Raw genomic sequence first — 22,398 nt, forward strand, 5'->3', positions numbered from 1 at the left:
AACATTGAGAATCTTATTAAAACTTAAAAAACAACTAATTTGGATTTACGAGTAGGTTGGACATATTCGGACCGGATAGTAAATATGTTACACTTTAATAAAAAGAATATATTGGGTTGGCGACTAAGTAATTGCCGATTTGTTCAATGGAGTAAAAGATTTTTTTTCTTACTTGGAATTCAGTTTAATATATAATGCATTTCCGTTTTGTTCGATGAGCTTTTGCCATCTCTCTGACAACTTGAAAATTCTAGGCTCGTAGAAGGTCTGATCCTTTTCGGCCAAAGACCGAGTTAAGTGAGATTTTGCAGCCTCATCATCGAAAGTTAAAGCGAAGGGAGTTGTCCAGGGATTGACATAAGTCGTAATCCGATCTCGATGGCTCGAGATCAGCGTCATATGGTGGGTGTAATATCAATTCTCAACAAATATGCATCAATTTTTTCCGAATGGCTAAAGACGTGTGCGGCCTACCATGGAAAATGACGTCCAGCTTCTTAATGAGACCAACACGTTTTAAATGCTTCTCAATGGCTGTATGGAAAACATTTAATCTCTCTCTCTCTCTTCGATGATGGTTTTTGTTTCAACCTCATTAAGCTTAACTGGTCGGCCTGAACGTTGGTCATCTTTAAGAGGAAAATCTCCAAAACGGAATTTTTCAAAACAATTTCGGCATTGCCTTTACATACACATCACGTAACTTTTTGGCGGTTTCCACTGCGTTCTTTCCTTTACGGAAATAATAAAGCAAAATATGGCGTAAACGTTCGTTTTTTGAACTCCATATTAATATTGAGGTTAAAAAGAAATTTTAAGAAAATATATACGCAATAAACTAGGTAACGATGACAGCTAACATATATAACATTTACGGATATAATAAAAAGTGGAAGTGAGAGACATCTATAGCTGTAATTAGCAATTACTTAGTTGCCAACCCAATATAAGAAAAAGCGCAAAGCGCTTTGGCGATAGGCGGCAAATTTTTTTTTTATATTGATAAAATTATAGTATTAGTGATTTGGTTATTATTTAATGTATGTGCATAATGTGGGACGAGATATCTTCAAAATTGTACTAGAGAGTACGTAGAGAAATTCCGGATTTCTCATTATGTTTTTAACGTAACTTTCTCGCAACTGATTATTACAGTTGCAGAATGTAGAGATGTCGCTTTGTGCAGATATTTTTACATTGTCGATTGATTTAGATGAACGAATCTGGTTGTTCGAGGTAAAGGGGCGTTTCACAAAAATCACAAAATACATATTTAATTCACTGATTCAAATTGGATAAGCAAGAGAATCTTAGTCAGTACAGGTACCGTTCAAATTTTTGTAGATTTATCTGCTCTACTTTATCGGGTATATTCGTTTTGTCGAAACGTTTGCAACGTCCAACAGGAAACTTCGCAAACTTCACAAAGCATATATATATATATATATATATATATATATATTCTTGATCAGTATCAAATTCTAAAACGAATTTAAGCATGTCCGTCTGTCCGCTTGTTGCAAACATTCTTTGGAAGTGACTTAAACTTTCCGAAGAACACCGCTGCAACGCTCTCATGCGTATGCGACAAAAACATTTGCTGTGAAAGTAGAAAAAGTCATTCGCGCCCACTCCATATTAGAGAGCGTGAAAATTTACTTCTTTTACTTTTTTGTCTTTTTTAGGGTAAAGGCGATGAGCATAGAAGATTCGGTCACGACCGAATATAATTTGCTTACTTGTTACATTTCCATATGATCTTGCGCATAAATCTCAACGAAAGTACTTTGACAGATCGATCTCACTACGATGTAACTTTATATGTTATATTTCAAGCACTTGTATGAATATATGGAAAGAATTATCATTTTATTTTTGAAAATAGGGTAAAATCGAATGCCACGTCTATAAAAATTGTATAAAACTCTTGAGGAGACGTGCAAGGGGAGATGAATGCATATGTTTTATACATTTATATAAAAAAGATTATATATTATATTTCAAGCACTTTAAGTAATTATGTTGTCTCTTAAAAACGATGCAAACTTGATTAGAGGCCTAATATAACACTGCCTAACTACGCTTTACGTAATTATTTATTTTGAATCACTCTGTCAGGCAAAGTATTTAGGGTATGCATAGATAATCTGAGTATTTATATATATACACTTCTCGTTTTTGCCATTATCTTTTGTCGTACACAAGTATTTATTGTTTTTAGTGATATTTTGTTTTTAAACACTTAATAATATAAATAATTATTGGAAAGTTGTCGTATAAATTCAACATTAACATGATTCCGAAAAAGATGCCAGTAAAAGATGCTCATATAGTGAAAATCGCTGTAGAATTTGAAAATCATATAGCGCAGCTAATAAATTTAGATCAGCGTCAACCATTAACCGGTAAGTAAAGCTTAAGTAAATATATTTACTTGTTACTTATTAAAAAAAAGGAAAAACAATGAAAGATATATGTAAAGACTACATAAATATTTGCAACCAACGCCCATTTTTTTTTTTTTTTTCAATCATTCAATCAATAAACATTTTATGTGAACACACCGGTACCAAGCGATACAAGGAATAAAACTGTGTAAAGAGTCATACAGTAGTAGTCATAAGTAGTATAGAAAATGTGAAGTTTCAAGTAAAATATTACCTGGATTTTTGTTCATTGTCTATTTGTTATTAAGTTTTAATGAATTTCAGGCAAAATTCAAGAGATTTGCAGCTGCTGGGGAATCGTTGATCCTGAAAATTATGCATTACAGTTTTGCGAAACTAACAACCAAAAATATGTTACAGAAAAAAATCGCAATGAAATTAAAAATGGTTCCGTCTTGCGTTTACAATATTCGCCGTCAAAAACCGCAAATGACGCTTTGGAGACTTTACGGACCGGCTCAACCTTTGATAAAATTAAATGCCTTAAGGAACTTTCTTCGCTCTCCGTGGATCTAACTTTTGCCTTAGAATTTATCAAAGAGCAGGGCCTTGATATCATAATTAGTATGATTGAGGAGCCCTCGGAAAAAGAGGACGAAATCCTTAAGTACAGTTTAAAAAGTTTCGTGGAATTAATGGAACACGGTACAGTATCCTGGGAGATATTGCAAAATAACTTTGTAGAGCGCAACATTTACATAGTAAGAAACTTTCAACATTTCTCTAAATGTACTGAGAGTGCCCTCTCCAATCTAGAGAATATTGTGCAAAATAGTAGTAAACATAATTTGGTAGAACATGAAGTTACTCTACAGGATTTGTTACGATTATTGCAAGATGCAAATTCTTCGGTTATTATGCAAAATGCTATAGCTCTCATTAATGCCTTATTTGTAAAGGCGAACGAAGCCAGAAAACGTCAAATAGCCCATACGATAAGCGCTAAGCAATACCGGCTAGCTTTGATTGGTAATGTAACCAGTACCGAGATGACTCATCAACTGTATGTGTTGCAAACTTTAACCTTGGGATTATTGGAGCAACGCATGCGTATGAAAATAAATGCACAAGATCAGGATGCTCATGAGAAAATTAAGGAACTAAGGCGTATTGCTTTTGATGATTATTCCGGTATAATGGGTAGTGGAGGCAGTGGCAATCTCTCGTCCGCTAATATAGGGAACGTAAATTTTGCTCAATATTATAAGAAGCTTGGTTTTAAGTCCGACATTAATCCAGCCCAAGATTTCATAGAAACGCCACCTGGAATTTTGGCCCTCGATTGTATGGTTTACTTTGCTCGAAATTTTACTCAACAATATACAAAAATTGTCCATGAAAATTCATGCCGGGGCGATGAGCATGAATGTCCGTTTGGCCGTACCTCTATAGAGCTGGTAAAAGTTTTATGCGATATTTTGCGTATTGGAGAGCCGCCTTCCGATCAGTCAGACTTTCAACCTATGTTCTTTACGCACGATCATCCCTTTGAGGAGTTCTTTTGCATATGTATTATGACATTAAATCGTACATGGAAGGATATGCGGGCCACCGGTGAAGATTTTCTCAAAGTTTTCAGTGTAGTTCGTGAACAAATAACTCGAACCCTTAAACAACGACCGGACAATTTGGAAGATATCCGCGGCAAGATAGCCCATTTCACCTATCAAACAATAACAAATTTAAGGCAACAAGAACGGACATCCAAAGAAGAATGTGATTCTACGGCATCAGCTATTGTAAAACTTAAGGAGAAGATATCACCGCATATTTTGGACTTAATTAAACAACAGAGATTAGCATTTCTAGTAGAAGGTAAGAATTAAGTGTCGCGTAAGTCTAATAATGCTAACGTGTTAGCTAACTTGTTGTTTTTGTTGTTTTTATAGGTACACGCTTTTCGAAGTACTCGCGAGGAGCTCGGTCAAAAGATAAATTTTGGTATGCCCGTCTATCACCCAATTTCAAAGTCATACATTACGGTGATTGCGATGAAAAGACTATACCAACATTGGAGGAATTGCCGAATAAAGTCTCCGTAATAGATATTAAACAGTTATTAGAAGGCAAAGAATGTCCACACATGAAAGAAATGCGTACTCGAAAATCGGCCGTTAATCTAGCATTTTCCATTACTTTCGACAGCATGGATCACTCGACATTGGATTTTGTAGCACCGGATGAAACCATTTTTAATTATTGGACAGATGGAATTAACGCTTTATTAGGTCAGGAAATGGTTAGCAAACAAAAGAAAGAAGATTTCGACACTTTGCTGTCAATGGAAATCAAGTTAAGACTGCTGGATACGGAAGGAGTCGATATAAGCAAGGAACCTCCACCTATTCCGGAAGATCCTGAAAATTATGATTTTTGTTTCGAAAGCTGAATTTCACACCTCTTCCACAAAGTCGCAAATACAAAGTATTTCATACCCATTCTCTCGCGTATTTATAGAAGGGATTTTAAAAACAAAAACTGACAAACAAAAAGAAAGAGCATATTACAGATGCCAGGCTCATACATACATAAGTAATTCATAAGAAGTTAAAACAACATTTTTTTAAAGAACACGATTCAATTAATTGCATTATAATTAAATTGCATTATATGCTGATTGAGGAGTGTTTTAAAAACATTTTATTCATTTTTTCGAATTAATCAAAATAAGTATTAATTTCTACTTAGCTAAGCTTTTGTAATGAAAATTGTGTGCGTGTCGGTGCATTTAATTTTTCAAATAAATCCTTGAAAGATTTTAAGTAATAAACAAAAAAAGACTTTTTAGCTGATATTGGCATCATTGCGAAATCATCAAACCTGGCATAGCATTCTTTTATTGACGAACTGGCGGCAATTTGCGGCGACGAGCCTGATAGGCGCGCTCCTAACTTCTTAATCAAATGTTATCCTCCAACAAGAAATCATTGTCATCACTGCGATCGGGTAAGCAAACAAAGAATTCCAAGAGATTTAGTATAGGCCCGCGTGAAAAAGGATTTTGGTAACGTCCTCGTTTATCGCGTAGATATGGATAACGCTTATAATTAAACATTTCATTCGTTGTTAAATTCATGCAAGCATGAAGAATCTAAAGGCGAAAAAATTTCATTCGAGGAAAAACTACGCTTCTAAACAAATGAGAACTCACCGAAGTGCATGTTAAAATCCAGCCCAATCCACAAAATACTACCGCCTCGATAAGACCTAACACGTAAAGTAGAGTGAAGCCTTCGATCATGATACAATAGCAAGCAAAGTAAATAGTAAAAGAGCAATTTACAGCCACCGATAAAACGAATAAGAAGAACCACATTCGATTTCGTAGACCGACGCAATTGTATATGAATGGACAATGATGATCGAAATAGGCCACACAGCGGTTGCAGACGCGACAATGTTTAGCCCTTAACGGCCTTAAACAACGGCAACTATGACAGAGACGAGTCAAAATGACGTTGCGCTTCTTGAGCTTATCAAAGTATGGAATTTGTTTGATAGCTCGATAATACGCATCCGAGCTAAGTGGTATATAACCAGGGTCTCGCCGATTTGCTATAATCCAACTAATCCACATAACAGCATTCCAATAAATGAAACAATAATGAGAACGTCGTAAAATATTCCAAGTGATTGGTATGGCCTGGAAAATAGTTTGTCATTGAATAATTAATAAATTTGGGTGAGATCTTTAATTTTTACATACTCTTATCATATACATCGGGTAACCCCATAAAAGTACGGAGAATAAAAAAAGAAGTAAAGGACCTTTTGAGTCGCCAGCTCCGCCAAATAACCAACCCCATATTTCGGATACGGAAGGCAACCAACGGGATTTTTTCTTCACTTCATTATAAAGAACACGTACTATGTCTTGATGCTGGTGAGCTTGAGCCAACATAATGGGAGTTTTACCATTTTTATCACGCGGTTCCAAATCCAAATTCGATTTTTCACACAATAATCGTACACAGGCCATATTTCCGGATAAACACGCCAAATGCAATGGAGTTGAACCAAAATTGTCCGTTTTCTGCAGTTCCACTCCTGAATACATCAATAAACGCATAAGGTCAGAATGACCTTTATAGGCAGCCCAATGCAAAGCTGCGTCCCCATTTATATCAGTTAGATGATTTAAAGCACCCATTCCTAATAAATATGCGGCAGTGGCAGTACGCCCATACATGCACGCCACGTGAAGGGGAGTTAAGCCCTTAAAATCGGCGGCATTAACATTAACCCCGGCTTGCAGCATAACCTGCACAACTGCAGCATGACCTTTGCGACAAGCCCAGTGTATAGGGCGCGGTCCTTGCGTACCCAAACAAGGCAAATCAATAGGTGCTGAATGCTCTATTAAATAACGCATCATTTCCACATTACCATTTAGAGCCACCCAATGAGCTGGCGTATATCCATGACGATCTCGACCTGATAAACATTCCATACCGAACTTTTCGGTTAAATTTTCCAAATCGGTCACTTCACCATTTTTAATTATATCGAATATGTCGTCCAAATGGGCCACTGACCCATCAGCTCCTTCGAAAACTAATAAGTTTTCGTCATCGTGCTCATTTGCGCCTGTACCATCAGCAGAAGAGCTTCCTACAGCACCGTCCGCATCTACGCTTCCTGGTGTGTGAGATCTTCTCGCATCGGCTTCCTGATCAGTGTGGGGAGTATGTGTTACTGTGCCATCTTCTTCTACCATATTACAGCTATCATAGGTCAGAGGCAGAGCCCACACACTGCGGGCTGTTCCTGCCCCCGGACTCGGGTGAACTTTACTGTGCTGCGTCCTGATGCTGTCCGTTGAAGCCACGTTAAAAAAATCGTTTCGCTCCACAATGACGTTCGACGCCGCTCGAAAGACTGCTGAATGGCTGTATAGTGACAGCAACGGATTTTCAAGTAAATGTGAAATTTTGTTAGCCTTTACTTTATACTTGCACCGTTCAAATTCGGTTTGTAATTAGAAAATTGTTTAAGCTCTGCAATTTTAGATAATTTTTTTCTCTTTGATTATTGAGTTTGAGTGAACTAAGATAAATTTATAGACAAAATTTTGCTGCTTTTTCTCGTTCAAAACACTTGTCTAGTGGATTATGTCAAACGTTCCTCAAAAAATCGATATTTTCCGAAAGCCGATTTAATAAAGAAGAGCTAGTTTTTACAGTAACGGTTTACAACAACAAATGATATGCAAACATTATAGCAAATTTTGGCCATAAATTTGTTTTAATCGTGGTAATCATATTAAAAGCGTATCGTTAAATATGGCAACATTTCGAAAAGAATTTGTTTTTTGATGCGAACGTGGTATTAAAACTAAATAGATTGGGTATAAATAACTAAAAGGCATGTGAAGAAGTATTAAAAATTGCATAAGAATAGACTTGATATAATAAATTAGTTATAAAGTAATGAATAAAGCAGTACGAGTATTAAAAGCACAAAAAATAAACATCAACAAACTATGTTCAATATCGTCGTGTTGTCATAGCGCATGTAGTGAAATCTTATCGACTAACGCATCGGGAAACCTATCGAGACCGGACAAAAATCGTGCAAATTTGTTGCTGGAATATCATATTGATTTTGTTAATAGATTTTTTTACAAGCAAAGACCATTTGCTACTTTGGTTCGTGTTTAAAATTAAACTCATTTTCTTTGTCGTTTCTTTCCAATTAAATTAAAGTAAAGTGTGTTTCTCTTACCATTTCCCTTCTAACTCAACAAACTGAAAGTCCGATTGTTTAATAATACATAAAATAATTTACATTTGTTTAAATAATTTTATAAGAAGAATTAACACTTTAAAAAACTGTGCTTGCCAATATTGTCAAATGGAAGCCGTCCGAGCCGGAAAAAATTCTTAAAATTATCTTCATTTTTACATTATTTGAATTCTCATCAGATTGTTCTTTTTTTTTTTCTTTGTTTTGTTTTTGCATCAGCCATCTGCAACGTATCTAATCAATAAGAAGTGAAAATGTCATTACATTCGTCAATAGTTAAACTTCAATAAGTAAACGTGTCTGAACTTCCCTTTTCACTGCGTTACCAGCATATTTAAGCAGATAGTGAAAAAAGTTTGTTCTACGGAAAATAAAACTTTTATTTTAATTGGCAACAAACGTAACAAGAAAATTTGCGAAAAAGTTCATTGATTAATAGAGTGGAAATTAGTCACATTTTTGCACTTTGCTGGTTCACTTTATATGCGATTCATCGCATTTGATACTTGTTTCGTTATAAATTTCACACTAGAAAGTCATTGCTTTTCAAATTAAATAAAAAAATTGTTTTTCATATGTTAATATCATTTTATTTGTATTTTGCAGGCCGCAAAAATGAAAAAAGATAAGCAGAAAAATAATGGCCCCATCGGGGATAGCAAAACCGGTAGGTTCTTAAATTGTATAAAAACTCAAACAGTAAATTTAAGTTAGCCCGTTTAGCCCAGTTGCACTGAGTTACAGTGAGTGAGCGGTCCGATATGTCGTAAAAGCCGAACCGAACGACCAGGGTACGTCCGCTTTCCAATTTCTTTTCTCTTCTCACTTCCCTATGAATTGATTTGAACACATCTGTCCGCCTGACCGTGTTCATTTTCTTGTGTTCAACCTTCAAGCCGCAATTTTTAGGGTATTTTGATAACCATGAATTTTCCGACCACTTCCCATATAACATCGTATTTTAAAAAGTCGTTATATGAATAATTGAAGGGTGCCGTAGAATTTTTTTAGTAGACTGTGACCCATTATAGTATTTTTACTTCTGTTGAAAGCAAATTTTAGTTTGTTTTTGTCTATCTTTCCGTAGCAATCGCCGAACTTGATCCATGGCCAGCATATATTGAGGAACGCAATGCTTTATGGGAAACGTGTAAGGAAAAATATTTATCTGAACTAGCCGCCAAGCCACGAAATCCTATAAAAATTACTTTACCTGATGGGAAAGAAATAGATGGTATTTCTTGGGAGACTACACCCTATGACGTGGCTAAGGGAATTAGTCAGGGCTTGGCTGATAATACCGTTATAGCAAAAATTAATGGCAGCGTTTGGGATTTAGATCGGGTATTGGAGGGCGATTGCACCCTGCAACTATTAAAGTTTGATGATCCTGACGCTCAAGCCGTTTTTTGGCATAGCTCAGCTCATATTATGGGCGAAGCAATGGAACGTATTTATGGTGGTCATTTATGCTACGGTCCACCAATAGCTGATGGTTTTTATTATGACATGTATCTGGAGGGAGAAGGCGTATGTAAAATTGACAAACACGGTGTAGATTCTCATCATGTTTTCTTTTCTTTTGTTACAGATTTCCACCAACGATTATCCAGTTATGGAATCTTTGGTTAAACAAATTGTTAAAGAGAAACAACCGTTTGAGCGTTTGGAAATGAAGAAAGAAGATCTCTTAGAAATGTTTAAATATAACGAATTCAAGTGTCGGATTTTAAATGAGAAAGTTAACACCGATACTACAACCGTTTATAAATGTGGTCCATTAATTGATTTATGCCGTGGACCTCACGTACGTCATACTGGTAAAGTGAAGGCTTTGAAAATTACCAAAAATTCCTCCACTTATTGGGAAGGAAAAGCTGACGCTGAGACTTTGCAGCGCGTCTATGGCATTTCTTTTCCTGATTCCAAGCAACTAAAAGAATGGGAAAAACTGCAAGAAGAGGCAGCCAAACGTGATCATCGAAAAATTGGACGTGAACAAGAACTATTTTTCTTTCACGAATTATCACCTGGATCATGCTTTTTTCAACCCAGAGGAGCGCACATCTATAATACTTTAATGAATTTTATTAAATCCGAATATCGGAAAAGAGGCTTTCAGGAGGTTATTTCACCAAACATTTATAACTCGAAATTGTGGGTTACATCTGGCCACTGGCAACATTATGCCGAGAACATGTTCTCTTTTGAAGCAGAAAAGGAAACATTCGCCTTAAAGCCCATGAATTGCCCTGGTCATTGGTAAGCTAAGAATACAATATTTGAAAAAAGATCTTCTAGTAACTATATGTTCCTGATCCTTAGCCTAATGTTTGATAATCGTAACCGTTCTTGGCGTGAATTACCTTTGCGTATGGCAGACTTTGGCGTATTGCATCGCAATGAATTATCAGGAGCCCTGACTGGTCTTACACGAGTGCGCCGGTTCCAGCAAGATGATGCCCACATATTTTGCGCTCCTGATCAAATTAAAAGTGAAATGAAGGGTTGTTTAGACTTTTTACGTCATGTATACACTATTTTCGGTTTCTCGTTCAATTTGGTTCTCTCTACACGTCCGGAAAAGTATTTAGGCGAACTGGAACAGTGGAATGCCGCTGAGAAGGCTTTGGCAGAATCTCTCGATGAATTCGGTTTACCTTGGAAAGAGAATCCTGGTGATGGAGCTTTTTATGGACCGAAAATCGATATTACTATAATGGATGCTTTGAAAAGAGCTCATCAGTGCGCCACTATTCAATTAGATTTTCAGCTGCCTATACGTTTCAATTTGCATTATGTTGCCGATGACGGTGAAAAGAAACGACCTGTAATTATACATCGAGCTATTTTAGGTTCGGTCGAGCGAATGATTGCCATTCTGACAGAGAACTACGCTGGCAAATGGCCTTTCTGGCTTTCGCCTCGACAAGTTATGGTTGTACCAGTTGGTCCGCATTTCGATGAATATGCTCAATCTGTACGCGATCAATTGCATTGCGCTGGTTTTATGGTCGAGGCCGACCTTGACGCCGGCGATACAATGAACAAAAAAATACGCAATGCCCAGTTGGCTCAATTCAATTTCATTTTAGTTGTCGGCGAAAAGGAACGGTCTTCTGGCACAGTTAATGTTCGTACCCGCGACAACAAAGTGCATGGTGAAGTCTCTATTCAGGATCTTATTGCAAAATTACAAAAAATTAAAGATGAATTCATTACAAACGAGGACAGCTTTTAAATTTTTATAATTTGATAAGGAACAAAATAGTGCGCCTTTCAGCTAAATAAATTTATATAACAAATAATCTTTTGATTTGTACAGAATCACCCCTAATCCCTCGTTTATCAATCGCGAATGAACAACTTAATGCCAAGGTCAGCATCCACCCTTCCTTTGTTTACAAAAGTCTGGACGATAAGACCAATATATCCAATAGAAAATTTTGTTAAAAGTTGATCCTTCGCGACGATGAAAAATCGGTTAGTGGTGATGTACGGAAGAATTAATCATAAAGGTCCCTTGTTATTATTGTATTCATTATGAATTTAAAAAACGAAACAGAAAACTTCAATAAACATGCCAGCCTTAACTATAAACTAAATTGTTTCAAAGTCTTATCTTAAATGAAAATATTGCTTTGACAATTTTTCACTGCAGTTATTAGACACCAAGAGCTTTGATGCTCTTAAAGACGTAATCCTCATAAATGCTCTTAAAAATAACATTGCATTAGGGATGATATCTTTTTAGACTACATAATATATGGTATGTAAGAGCACTTTGCCAGACAGACAGTTATTTAAGGGTTGGAATATTATTGAAAAATTCCTGATTACATCTTACAGGTGGAAAAAATAAATAAAACAAAAATCAAATCACTTCCACTTTTTACTATTGTATACTAGAGAACTTTACTAACGGTAATGACGCGTACGTTTCGAAACTAATCTTAGAGGCAAGCAGGCTACCTTACCTGTATATTCTTATCACTTAAAGACCCCAAAAGTAAGAAAAGCAGCAGCTTTCATTTCATTTTTTTCATAAAATTATTCCTTTTCCTCTTTTCATCAACTAATTGGATTAAGAAATTCGTTTTCCATATTTGGTAAACATAGTTTCCATCGATTAAATTTAAGTTGCATGCCCTTTACTGAGGTAAATCAATTTTTCAACAATATTCAGGCATATGAGATTTGAGAACGAGAGATTTCAAATATTCACTCATGCCGTCTGTCGGAACTTACATGCATACATTGCATACAAATGTAAACGCACAAGCTAGAATGGTGACGAACACATCTCATTACTTCACTTATTGTTGGAAAATCATCAAAGAATTTCAATATGAAATTTAAGGCCTCTAAAGGGAAAAACAGTATTTGGAAAATGGTAAATATCCAAAATTCTTCTTACAACAAGAACCATTGTTTACCTAGCAGTATGTAATCAACATACTCGAAACTTTTTCTTTTTTTTTTTCAGCATTATAATTAGAGAGCCGTTCCATATCCTCAAGGTTGGTAACCTACTGCACCTAAATATCATAAGTTTATTATTAGGTAATGCGAAGAAGAGAAACTCCTTTACTTTTTACTTTTCAATACATTTTTTGTAAATTATGTAATTTCCTTTGAATGTTTTGAAGTAATTTTATTCATTGCTTTTACGTTATAAATAAATTAAGAACAAAAAATATTAAATCGGTTATTTAAAGGAATGTGTGTTTACTGACAATTTTTGTATAAAAATTATTAACAAATTTTGGTTGGTTGTTTTGGTAAAAGCAGTCTACATTTTAGTTCATCAAGATCAGCTCTCACACACATCCCTTAGCTACTGAGTTTGAAAATGTAATTTATTACAAGGTTTTCCATGTGATTGTTATTCCCTAGTAGCCTCAGCGTCGGTTTTTATATTAGAAGGGGTCTTTGTATAATGAGTTTAGCGTTGAAAAATTTTAATGGAAAATTAAACTGATGGTATTATTCAGCAAGCACAACCACCTTCGGGATCCTTTGTTTCATTTTGAACACCTAAATGTACATCCTGCATATCTTCGGAGGGCTTAGTCTCTGTCGTTGAGTCCATGCCAGGTAGCGCAGCCGCTACACGTCTGAACAATTGTTTCACATTGTAGCCGGCTTTGGCACTCGTTTCGACAAACATTACATTTAATTCTTTAGCCTTACGTTCGCCCTCTTCCGTGGAAACTTGACGCTTATCGGAGAGATCAGTTTTATTTCCAACCAACATTATGATGACGTCACTACCTCTTTCAGTGCGCACGTCATCAATCCATTTTGAGGTCTGATGGAATGAATTTGTATTAGTAATATCGTATACTACTACCGCCACAGTGGAATCACGTATATAAGATGGTATTAAAGATCGAAAGCGTTCTTGGCCGGCAGTATCCCATAGTTGCAGACGAACTGTCCGATCCTCTAAGTACATAGTTTTCGAAAGAAAGTCAATACCGATCGTGGCCTGATAGGTGTTATCGAAGCTATCGTACATAAACCTAGTGATCAGTGAAGTCTTGCCTACACTCTGCTCGCCCAGGAATACTAATTTGAATTTACGCAAAGGATTACCAAAATCGCCTGATGACATGTTCGCTCGCGTTTCGATAATGATGGTGGAGTAAGTAAGAGGTTTTGCTTGTTTTTATATTTTGTGGTAAAAAAATTATTTATAAATGCCACTTAATCTCAGTTGTTCCCAATCAGTTAAAAACCACTTTTACACGTTTGATGAAGTTTTCAACTAAATACACTGCTGATGTAGTTAATTACTAGTTTACTGTCTTCTCTTTAATTGTTTGCTATTTCTTTTCAATGTTTGCCTTTTTTTTAAACTAGACTCGCAACGTAGCTCACTCTTCGGGCTGGGCTGAAGAATTATGTTTCGATTTTTCGCTCGATGTAAGTTGCAAATTCTCCGATTTTGTAGTCCTTCAAGAAGAATTATACACTTTTATAACCTTTTTTAATCTATTATTTTAATTGTACTTTTTCTTAAATTCTTTGAAAGTATTTAATATAAAATTATTTAATTTTTGTAATTCTTAGCAATAAATTGACGGATTCACTAAACATGATTCTCTTGTTTTTCGTTCATAAATATTCTCTAATAATTGAGTCACAAAAAGCGTTGCCACAGAAGACGTAACTCATCGTGAAAATGATTTTGTCAATACAGTATATATAACGTTTTACTTTCAAAGTTCTTTCATCTTAAAGGCAATCTAGTTTAATATGGTTTTACACACAGAAAATGGGGTTGGATATTTTCTTTTAAGTTTTAATACAAACCTAAAAATTTTATTCATCAGAAAATTATTAGTTTTAAAACAACACGCTCATTCCTGGACATAGGACGAAAATGACGCTCCATATAGAGAGTCGCGTACATTTTTCATAACATTCCTAAATGCAATAAAAATAAAGCGACACAATAGTAGTTTTTCTAAGGCACTCTACATAGAATTCCTAGTGCAAATGCAATTTTGTAGAGAATTAAGATCATTCCATACATATAAAAGTCGATTAACAAAATAATGTAACATACATAAATCAATTATAAAGTAGTGTGTTCTTTACATCAAATCATACAGTAGTCATAGACAATATACCAATCCATAAAAGAATTTAATAAAAAATTTGTACTTAGTTTTGTAGAACATACAAGAATCTTTTTTTACAGTTGGCGTAATTATTTTTATCCGTAAAGCAAAACTTGGCATCATTTGCGTAGCTATAAAGAGTAGATATAAAGAGTTCGGTAAACATAATGTAGAAGTGCAAAGTAAAATTCATGCAGAGTTAACAGTTGTAACTTGGCTTCACTATCGCAAAACAAATAAAGGAAGAACGATTTTTCGTTACATTGGCCCAATTGCTCCTATCCGTTATCCGTAAATCTGACACTTGGCTTCATTTACGTAGCTATGTAGAATTGCTGCAGAATGCATTTGTACTGCGAATTCCTTAAAGATTGCGACAACAGCGCTTGTAGTATAAAAAAAAGGCCGAAGTGGAAGAGGAAATATATAAAGAAGACTTATGGGAAGCAAGTAGAACAAAGCAGAGAGAAGTTTAACGTACTTAAAAATGAAAATGAGCACATAAAATATTTACAATAGAAAGTTATTTAGCGGATTTAATTTTTGCTCTCTATAGGAAATCAAAATTTTGTTAACACCACGATTAACTGTTATTTGAAATGGAAGAAATCAAATGATTTGCGAGAGTGAAGCCAAGTTATAAATGTTAATTTTGTATGATTTCTATATCGTTTTAGTCGAATTCCATAGGAGGGACCGAAGTGTAGAAAGGATTTAAGATAATATAATGTAAAAAAAATTCAAAAATAACTTTTGAACTTGAAATTGATCGTCTTTTTCTTGTCTTTCGTATATCTTTTTAATGTATGATGAGATAAGAGCGCGTTAACGTTTTAGTCTTCGTGCCCAGGTTAATTATATTTGTCTGGTATACTTATCCTAATCATCCTTGTCAAGTCGCGGATCTTAAATATGTTTTTATCCGCTGTGTAGTACATCGAAGTCTTTTAATATATCCTGTTGCATTTTTAGTATTGTCAGAAATTGCAAAAATATTCGATAGACCTGTGTAAAAAAACTTCATGTTAAAACGACTGTACTAGTTTTTCCCGCTAAAAACGGAGATTATAGCCCGGCGTGAATATCCTTTTTTCCACTTAAATTAAGCATATATTTTATGGACTAAGTTCATTATAGTAATACTAAAAGCTTCTATTTATTTATAGCAAATTTTTTGTTCTTTGGTATTTTTTGATTTTGGGAAATCCAGGTTATAAGTGATGATACTCGAACATACACTGAAGGTGAATTCTTTCGTCCACAGGGTATTTCAGCCCATGATACAATCCCGATTAGAATATTTTTGCCGTTTAATTTTTGTACTAGCGGTCCGCCAGAATCGGATGAGCATATTCCTTTTCCTTCGGTCAAGGGACCAGTACATAAATTAGTTGAATGCAGATCACTGGCCTGATATTCTAAAGCATTTTCACACGCTTTCATTGAAATAATCTTAACTTCAGCCATTTGTAAAATATTCGGAAAGATTTCAGTATTTGTATTAGAAGTGCTTCCCCAACCATACACAATTGCATTACCGGTAGGTATTACATTCTTTGAAGGCAATGCAATTGAGGCCACAGTTGCGGTCCATTTAAAGCCAATTTTAGTGTACACAAGACCAACATCGTAAGGTTTGGTATCTCCTAAGTACAAATCATTTACAACATAACGGTCAATAGTCCTTTGTTGACTGGAGTTTTCGGTTTGGTTTGCATAAATGCTGCCTGCTATTAAAGAAGTTTTATATACTTGTGGTTCAGAACTAAGGCAATGAGCTGCCGTTATCACCCAGTTATTATTTAAAATGCTCCCGGCACAATAGATTAATCCTTTATAACGAAAAGATACAATAAATGGTGAATTGTTGGAATCAGCGTTAGTACCACCAAATATACGACCATCTACACTTTTTGAATCAACGATTAATAATTTGAAAGAAATTAATAGAACAAAAAGGCTAACGACGCGCACGTAATTCATAACGATCTTTTACACACTAAAAGTTTCGTTACCTATCATCATTTTAAAAGAAAATAGAAAAAGATAATTATTTGCCTACGTATTTAAAGTAATTGATTATATGTGACGTCGATAGATAGCGTAGATAATGAAAACATGAGGAATCACAAAACATTTTTTCCAAAACAGTGTGAAGAGTTTCAGATTACATTATCTGTTGCTTTAAACCAATCCAAATAAAATTTTTATCAAAAAACATGCATTTTCTTTCTTTCTCCGAAGATCGACTTTCCCTCTTTTATTACTTTTTTTTCTACAAAACTCTCGCCTCCTTCTTACCGATATTATACACGCCAGCACCACTCAAATTTTAAGTGTTTGTAAAACTTTCCTACCTACTTACATTTTTCCTCGAGTTGCTCTGCATAGGTACGAGCCACTCGCGATTTAAAATCTCGTGGAATTTATTTACAATTTGTTTACAGAGTTACAAAAGTTATTCAGAAAAGCTAGAGAACTAACAATTGCCTCATTGCATCGGTTGCCAGTATACTATATATATCATTTATATCATTGCTCGCTGCTTCTTAGGACATTTTCGGCATAACCATAGCCCGCTTTAAGTCAATGCCTTTTTGCCAAACTGGATAGTCAATATTCAAAGTCAGTTGTATTCATATTCAATACTATGCGCATTTTCTTTTGCGCTGTTGAACGAAGAGAGCGAGACCACGGTTGGAGGTTTTTGCTTTTGTAGTCGCAGTTGCATTGAGAATCTGCATAATTTTCTTTTATTAAAAATTAACAAATGTACATTAAAAAAGTTGACTTGAAATGTCAAACTGAGTGACCGCGTGTATCCCATGGCCATATTTCTTTTGCATGAATCTGAAGAGATAAGAAAATTAAAAAACCTTCAAATATGGCACCTATCAGTTAGAAATTAATTTGTTTTTGTTCCTTAAATTATTTTAATGAATTTTCATATAATTCCTTTTTATTTATTTAAACACCATGTCCGTGTTATCCGCATTGGGAGAGAATAACGTCTGTTATTTTCTTAATCTTGTCATAACGTTTACTTATTAGCTCTTTCGATAGAGTTTCAATAGAAGGAAACGAAATCAATTGAAAATAAAACAATGCATACTTAACGCTTTGGCCCTGTCAACCTGTGCACCCTACCATACCTTTCTCTAATGAAACAAAAAACAAATGTTCGAATAAGTAACAAACAATAATAAAAACACAAAAAGATTTCACTTAATATCTTCTTCTCAGTTTTTCATCGCGTTGTTATGTTTTATGCCTAACCAGTAAAAGCAAAGAGTGTTGTTGTTTTTTATTCTCTACTGCAGTGAAAACAAATCATCTTTCAAAATTTTTGAAAAGTAACTTCAATTCTTTGCTATAAACTTTGTTTTTCTCATCTAACATATCAGCTGATGAAGTGGAAATTGGGAATAATTAGACTAAATTAAATAAAAAGTCATGGAATATTACTTCTCAGTGATTGACAAATTCTTCAGTACAAAATAGAAGAAGCATTTTTTACAAGTGAAATTTTTTTGCTAATTTTTTTTGTTTTTCTATGGATTATTATCAAAAAATACTTATAGAGAGATAAAACAAAAGCAGAAATATAGAATATTTTTTTTAAATTTAATTCTCTTCTAAGCTAATAATTAAGAAATATGTCAATGGAAACTGTCGATGATTTACATGATTTACAGCGTGATTTCGCTGATGTGGATATAAATAATGGTGTCTCTAATATTGATGACGAGCCAGATGAGGAAGAGGAAGTACCGGCAGTGGCGGCAGTGGCTAATAACAATATTGAAGTGGTCATGCATGTAAGATAAATATTTCTGATGTTTCAAGGATTTTTTTTTTAATATCAAAGCTTAAGGTTTTTAAGCATTTAAGATTTCGTTTAATGGGCGGTGTCTTTTTATTTTTTCTCATTCACTGATTAGAAATTGTTGATATTGTTTATGAAATGTTTAGCAGTTTAACATTTAGTATACATATGTATATATATATTCTACAATGATAAACGCGAATATGCAAATACATACTTCATGTGAGCAAACCAACACATGTATAAAAATGTATATCTAAATACACTGTTATAAATTAACACCATTTGTTTCAACACAGTCCTTAGTAATTCGGAATTTTAATCTCTGAAGACCAGTTCAACGGTCAGCTGTTAAATACAATTTAATTGTGAGAACGATCCTTGCTAAATTTATATTTGTACTTAAAGCTAATGAACTTTTGCAAAATTCCAAAGACTTAACTGTTTGGCAATGTCAAAATTTTGCCATTCTTGGATGCAAAACAATAGGGGGTAGTATTTACACGCTTTTCAAATGGTCTAATTGAAATCATTCCACTTATCCCAATGTTGTGTAGCCGCAGAAAATGCGGCCACCTCTTGATTTGAGAAGGAATTTAATTGTGTTTCTTTTGTATCGCGGAATTTTTTATGTGAACATCAATTTTTAAATTTCAGCGCCGCATTTCTTCCGGTAATATGCAGGATGTTCTTTCCGACAGTGGTGATTATTTCATAGAAATAGCCGTATCGGAACCGCAAAAAGTTGGAGACGGCATGAGTTCATATTTAACTTACAAGTAAAGCATAAACTGTCATTATGATCGATGATAATTATTATACATGTATATATATATATATATATATATCTAGAGTTACAACCAGAACAAATATTCCAAAATTTAAGCGGACAGATTTTAGTACCTTAAGACGTTTTAGTGATTTTCTGGGCATTCATGATTTATTAGCCAGTAAATATATCAAATTAGGTAAAATAGTACCACCAGCACCATCGAAGAATATATTAGGTAAGCATCATCCTTGCTTTTTTTGTAGCTTTCTTTTGTAAAAATTTTCTTTTCAAAGGTACAACAAAGGTAAAGATAAGTCCTCAACAAAGTGAACCTGGCGCGGGAGTGAATGTAGAATGGGTGGAGCAACGTCGAGCGGCTCTAGAGCGTTTCATAAATCGTACCGCGCAACATCCCGTTTTAAGAGTTGATTTGGACTTTATTAACTTTTTGGAAAGTGATCAGGTTGTAAATTGAAAAAAATTTTTGAAGAACTTTTTTTAAAACGAGTTTTTGGAACTAGGAATTGCCTCGGGCGGTTAATACAGCCACTTTAAGCGGTGCGGCTGTTGTGCGTTTGTTTAATAAAGTTGGTGAGACTGTTAATAAGATTACTTATAAAATGGATGAAAATGATCCTGTAAGTAAAAAGGCCTTTACTCAGTTAAAAAGGTTAATTGCTTTTCTCTTTAGTGGTTTGATGAAAAAATAACTGAAGTTGAAAATCTTGATGCTAATCTTCAACGGTTGTATTCAGCACTTAAGAGCTTAGTGACAACGCGTAAAGAATTGGCAAATCTTACTGGTTTAGTGGCCAAGTCGGCTGCCATGCTGAGTACTTGCGAAGAGCATACTGGTTTATCCCGAGCACTCTCTAGTTTGGCTGATACCGAGGAAAAGATCGAAATTTTGCGCGCCGAACAATCAAATTCAGATTTTTATATTCTCGCTGAATTTGTTAAAGATTATTTGGGCCTGTTCGGAGCTATTAAATCTGCCTTTCACGAACGTGTCAAAGTTTTTCAATACTGGCAAAACGCTCAAGTGCAATTGACGAAAAGGCGTGAAAATCGCGGTCGCTACGAAATGGCTAATCGAACTGACAAACTGGAACAAGCTCATCAGGAAGTTGAGGAGGTAAGAAAACGAAAGGTGTGGTAGAAATTAAATGCAGATAATTAAATAATTACATTTCAGTGGCAAGTAAAAGTTCAACGTTGTCAGCAACAGTTTGAGGAGATTTCTACGGAAATTAAAAAAGAAATGGAGCGCTTTGAATTAAGTAGAGTTAAAGACTTTAAAAACAGCATCATAAGATATATTGAAGATCAAATGGCCCATCAGCAACAGGTGAGTTCTCCGATGGATTCTTTTTACGTCCGTCAACGAGTATATATTAAGTTTTTAAAGTATTTGTCGCGCCTAGGAAGACGGGGGGAGATAACTACGAAATTTAGTTGCGCCAATAGCAAGGTTCTGACCACTTTTTAGTCTCGTTGAGTTCAAAAATGCATCCATAAAATAGGAGCCTCATATAAAATAATTTTTTAGGTAAATTGCTCTTCTCAATACGTTGCTATATTAACTATTTGTGTTCCTGTAAGATTCTTGTATACATTTCAGTACGACTGTACATATCTAGAAGATAGATTACACATGAAGAATAAGGTATTTTATTTTATTTTCGCCTGAAACTAAGCTAACATAAGATTAAAAATTTAAATACAGAGGATAACAATTCATGAACTATTTGTTATTGTAACTTAAAAGATGTAAACGATTATTTACTACCTTACATAAAACTTAATGATATCACCATGACTTAAGTTATTAATCCCCTTTTACCATTAACCAAAATGTCTTAGTGCCGTCATTCAGGCTATTGTTTTCAAATATTGTTTATTCGAAGATAAACGAATAAGTCGTAAATCTGAAATTGTATTGGAAATAACTTTATTTGGACTTTATATAATGGATTTTCTACATTATGTAAATTTTTCTTGTGCTTGCAGATAATCTCTTATTGGGAGGCGTTCATACCTTGTGCCCGGGAAATAGTTTAAAACATAACAATTACGTTACATTTTGTGCATTTTGTTTGGTTATATAGGTTTTATCACATAAATGAGAGTCAATCATTCTAAATTCTCAAGCAAATCCTCCGTTGTGTGCTTTATTATATTTTTTTTTTATTATATATATGTATTTATATTTTGCACGTATGCTCATGAAGCAAAAGCTGCAGGTGTTTTAATAACGTTTTGAATAAGAAAATTTAAAATTAGGTCGAGTGATGTTTTAGACAGTATGTAAAGTATATATATATATATATATATATATATATTTTCATGTGTATATGCGCATTTTATGTTATCACTCGACCTAATTTTTAATATCGTTCTTCAAAGCCTCGATAAAAAGCGTATAGCGATTGTTTAATGAACATATATGTGTATATATATATACATTTGTTCCCAACACTATATATATCTATAGTTGTTCTCAACACTCCAAGTAATAATATTTCTTTAGCTTTTCCGCTTATTTAAAAGAAAATTGCATTTTAAATGTTAAAAATCTTTTAGAAGAGTACGCTCTTAAAATGAGTTTATATTTTCATAATTTTAAAATAATATCGAATAAGAAAGAAAGTTATGCTATTTTTTGCAATTAAAATCACTATTATGCTTTATATTACAAATATTTCCATGTTCTCGCGAGACACATTAAATTAAAGAAGAATTGTAATTATATAATAGTTGTATTATTATTATAAACAATCTATTAGAAATTTTTGCTAATTTAAATTTATTATGAAAAACTCTGTTTTTTTATATAACTTCTTAAAAACAAATATGTAAATAATGTTTAATGCAAATAAAATACACAGCAGTCTTGATCTATTACAAATAGTAAGTTTTTAAACACTCTCTAAGAAATTCTTTTGAAATATATTTCTGCTTAAAAGACGTAGCAAATTC

General features: G+C 34.2%; 6 protein-coding genes across 11 annotated transcripts; 3 read left to right on the forward strand and 3 right to left on the reverse strand.

Moving 5' to 3' along the window:
- The first annotated feature begins 2,188 nt into the window (after positions 1-2,188).
- On the forward strand, positions 2,189-4,990 carry LOC119633298 (engulfment and cell motility protein 1). The gene is made up of 4 exons (XM_038026785.1): positions 2,189-2,204; positions 2,270-2,405; positions 2,712-4,262; positions 4,337-4,990. Exons 2-4 carry the CDS (start codon positions 2,294-2,296, stop codon positions 4,834-4,836), a joined length of 2,163 nt encoding a protein of 720 aa, XP_037882713.1. The 5' UTR covers positions 2,189-2,204; positions 2,270-2,293; the 3' UTR covers positions 4,837-4,990.
- Positions 4,991-5,058: 68 nt separating this feature from the next.
- On the reverse strand, positions 5,059-7,425 carry LOC119633579 (probable protein S-acyltransferase 23; the record flags this gene model as incomplete). Its single annotated transcript, XM_038027194.1, has 3 exons — positions 5,059-5,538; positions 5,599-6,090; positions 6,154-7,425. Coding segments are annotated over 3 exons (1,956 nt in total), but the record flags the coding sequence as incomplete, so codon positions are not given.
- Positions 7,426-7,792: 367 nt separating this feature from the next.
- Positions 7,793-11,493, forward strand: LOC119633627 (threonine--tRNA ligase 1, cytoplasmic). 6 transcript variants are annotated; one of them, XM_038027252.1, is made up of 5 exons: positions 7,793-7,811; positions 8,799-8,859; positions 9,280-9,722; positions 9,784-10,454; positions 10,518-11,493. In XM_038027252.1, the coding sequence occupies exons 2-5, from the start codon at positions 8,808-8,810 to the stop codon at positions 11,431-11,433; spliced, it is 2,082 nt and encodes a 693-aa protein (XP_037883180.1). In that variant the 5' UTR covers positions 7,793-7,811; positions 8,799-8,807; the 3' UTR covers positions 11,434-11,493. The 6 variants fall into 6 exon arrangements, with proteins under 6 accessions (XP_037883180.1, XP_037883178.1, XP_037883179.1 ...); XM_038027250.1 differs by lacking the exon at positions 7,793-7,811 and adding an exon at positions 7,864-7,888; XM_038027251.1 differs by lacking the exon at positions 7,793-7,811 and adding an exon at positions 7,898-8,095.
- Positions 11,494-12,936: 1,443 nt separating this feature from the next.
- On the reverse strand, positions 12,937-14,303 carry LOC119633452 (ras-related protein Rab6). The gene has a single exon (XM_038027010.1). It carries the CDS (start codon positions 13,807-13,809, stop codon positions 13,183-13,185), a length of 627 nt encoding a protein of 208 aa, XP_037882938.1. The 5' UTR covers positions 13,810-14,303; the 3' UTR covers positions 12,937-13,182.
- Positions 14,304-15,492: 1,189 nt separating this feature from the next.
- LOC119633580 (trypsin-1-like) lies at positions 15,493-16,804 on the reverse strand. The gene has a single exon (XM_038027195.1). The coding sequence runs from the start codon at positions 16,802-16,804 to the stop codon at positions 15,974-15,976; it is 831 nt and encodes a 276-aa protein (XP_037883123.1). The 3' UTR covers positions 15,493-15,973.
- A 1,597-nt stretch (positions 16,805-18,401) lies between these two features.
- LOC119633461 (sorting nexin-2) lies at positions 18,402-21,574 on the forward strand. Its single transcript, XM_038027023.1, has 8 exons — positions 18,402-18,639; positions 19,305-19,426; positions 19,500-19,654; positions 19,713-19,882; positions 19,941-20,057; positions 20,111-20,554; positions 20,615-20,767; positions 21,430-21,574. The coding sequence occupies exons 1-8, from the start codon at positions 18,478-18,480 to the stop codon at positions 21,478-21,480; spliced, it is 1,374 nt and encodes a 457-aa protein (XP_037882951.1). The 5' UTR covers positions 18,402-18,477; the 3' UTR covers positions 21,481-21,574.
- The last annotated feature ends 824 nt before the right edge of the window (positions 21,575-22,398 follow it).

This window comes from Glossina fuscipes, unplaced genomic scaffold, assembly GCF_014805625.2.
Source record: "Glossina fuscipes isolate IAEA_lab_2018 unplaced genomic scaffold, Yale_Gfus_2 2, whole genome shotgun sequence".
Lineage (NCBI taxonomy): Eukaryota > Metazoa > Arthropoda > Insecta > Diptera > Glossinidae > Glossina > Glossina fuscipes.

What these genes read in the sequence shown, in the direction of transcription:
- LOC119633627 (XM_038027250.1), top strand. An exon ending in TGTATCTGGAGGGAGAAGGC is followed by an intron (nt 9,723 to 9,783) that starts GTATGTAAAATT and finishes CTTTTGTTACAG; the next exon opens with ATTTCCACCAACGATTATCC. An exon ending in ATGAATTGCCCTGGTCATTG is followed by an intron (nt 10,455 to 10,517) that starts GTAAGCTAAGAA and finishes CCTGATCCTTAG; the next exon opens with CCTAATGTTTGATAATCGTA.
- LOC119633580 (XM_038027195.1), bottom strand. Translation starts at nt 16,804, where the DNA reads ATGAATTACGTGCGCGTCGTTAGCCTTTTTGTTCTATTAATTTCTTTC.
- LOC119633298 (XM_038026785.1), top strand. Translation starts at nt 2,294, where the DNA reads ATGATTCCGAAAAAGATGCCAGTAAAAGATGCTCATATAGTGAAAATC. An exon ending in TCAGCGTCAACCATTAACCG is followed by an intron (nt 2,406 to 2,711) that starts GTAAGTAAAGCT and finishes AATGAATTTCAG; the next exon opens with GCAAAATTCAAGAGATTTGC. An exon ending in ATTAGCATTTCTAGTAGAAG is followed by an intron (nt 4,263 to 4,336) that starts GTAAGAATTAAG and finishes TTGTTTTTATAG; the next exon opens with GTACACGCTTTTCGAAGTAC.
- LOC119633461 (XM_038027023.1), top strand. Translation starts at nt 18,478, where the DNA reads ATGTCAATGGAAACTGTCGATGATTTACATGATTTACAGCGTGATTTC. An exon ending in ACCATCGAAGAATATATTAG is followed by an intron (nt 19,655 to 19,712) that starts GTAAGCATCATC and finishes TTCTTTTCAAAG; the next exon opens with GTACAACAAAGGTAAAGATA. An exon ending in AAATGGCCCATCAGCAACAG is followed by an intron (nt 20,768 to 21,429) that starts GTGAGTTCTCCG and finishes TTGTGCTTGCAG; the next exon opens with ATAATCTCTTATTGGGAGGC.
- LOC119633452 (XM_038027010.1), bottom strand. Translation starts at nt 13,809, where the DNA reads ATGTCATCAGGCGATTTTGGTAATCCTTTGCGTAAATTCAAATTAGTA.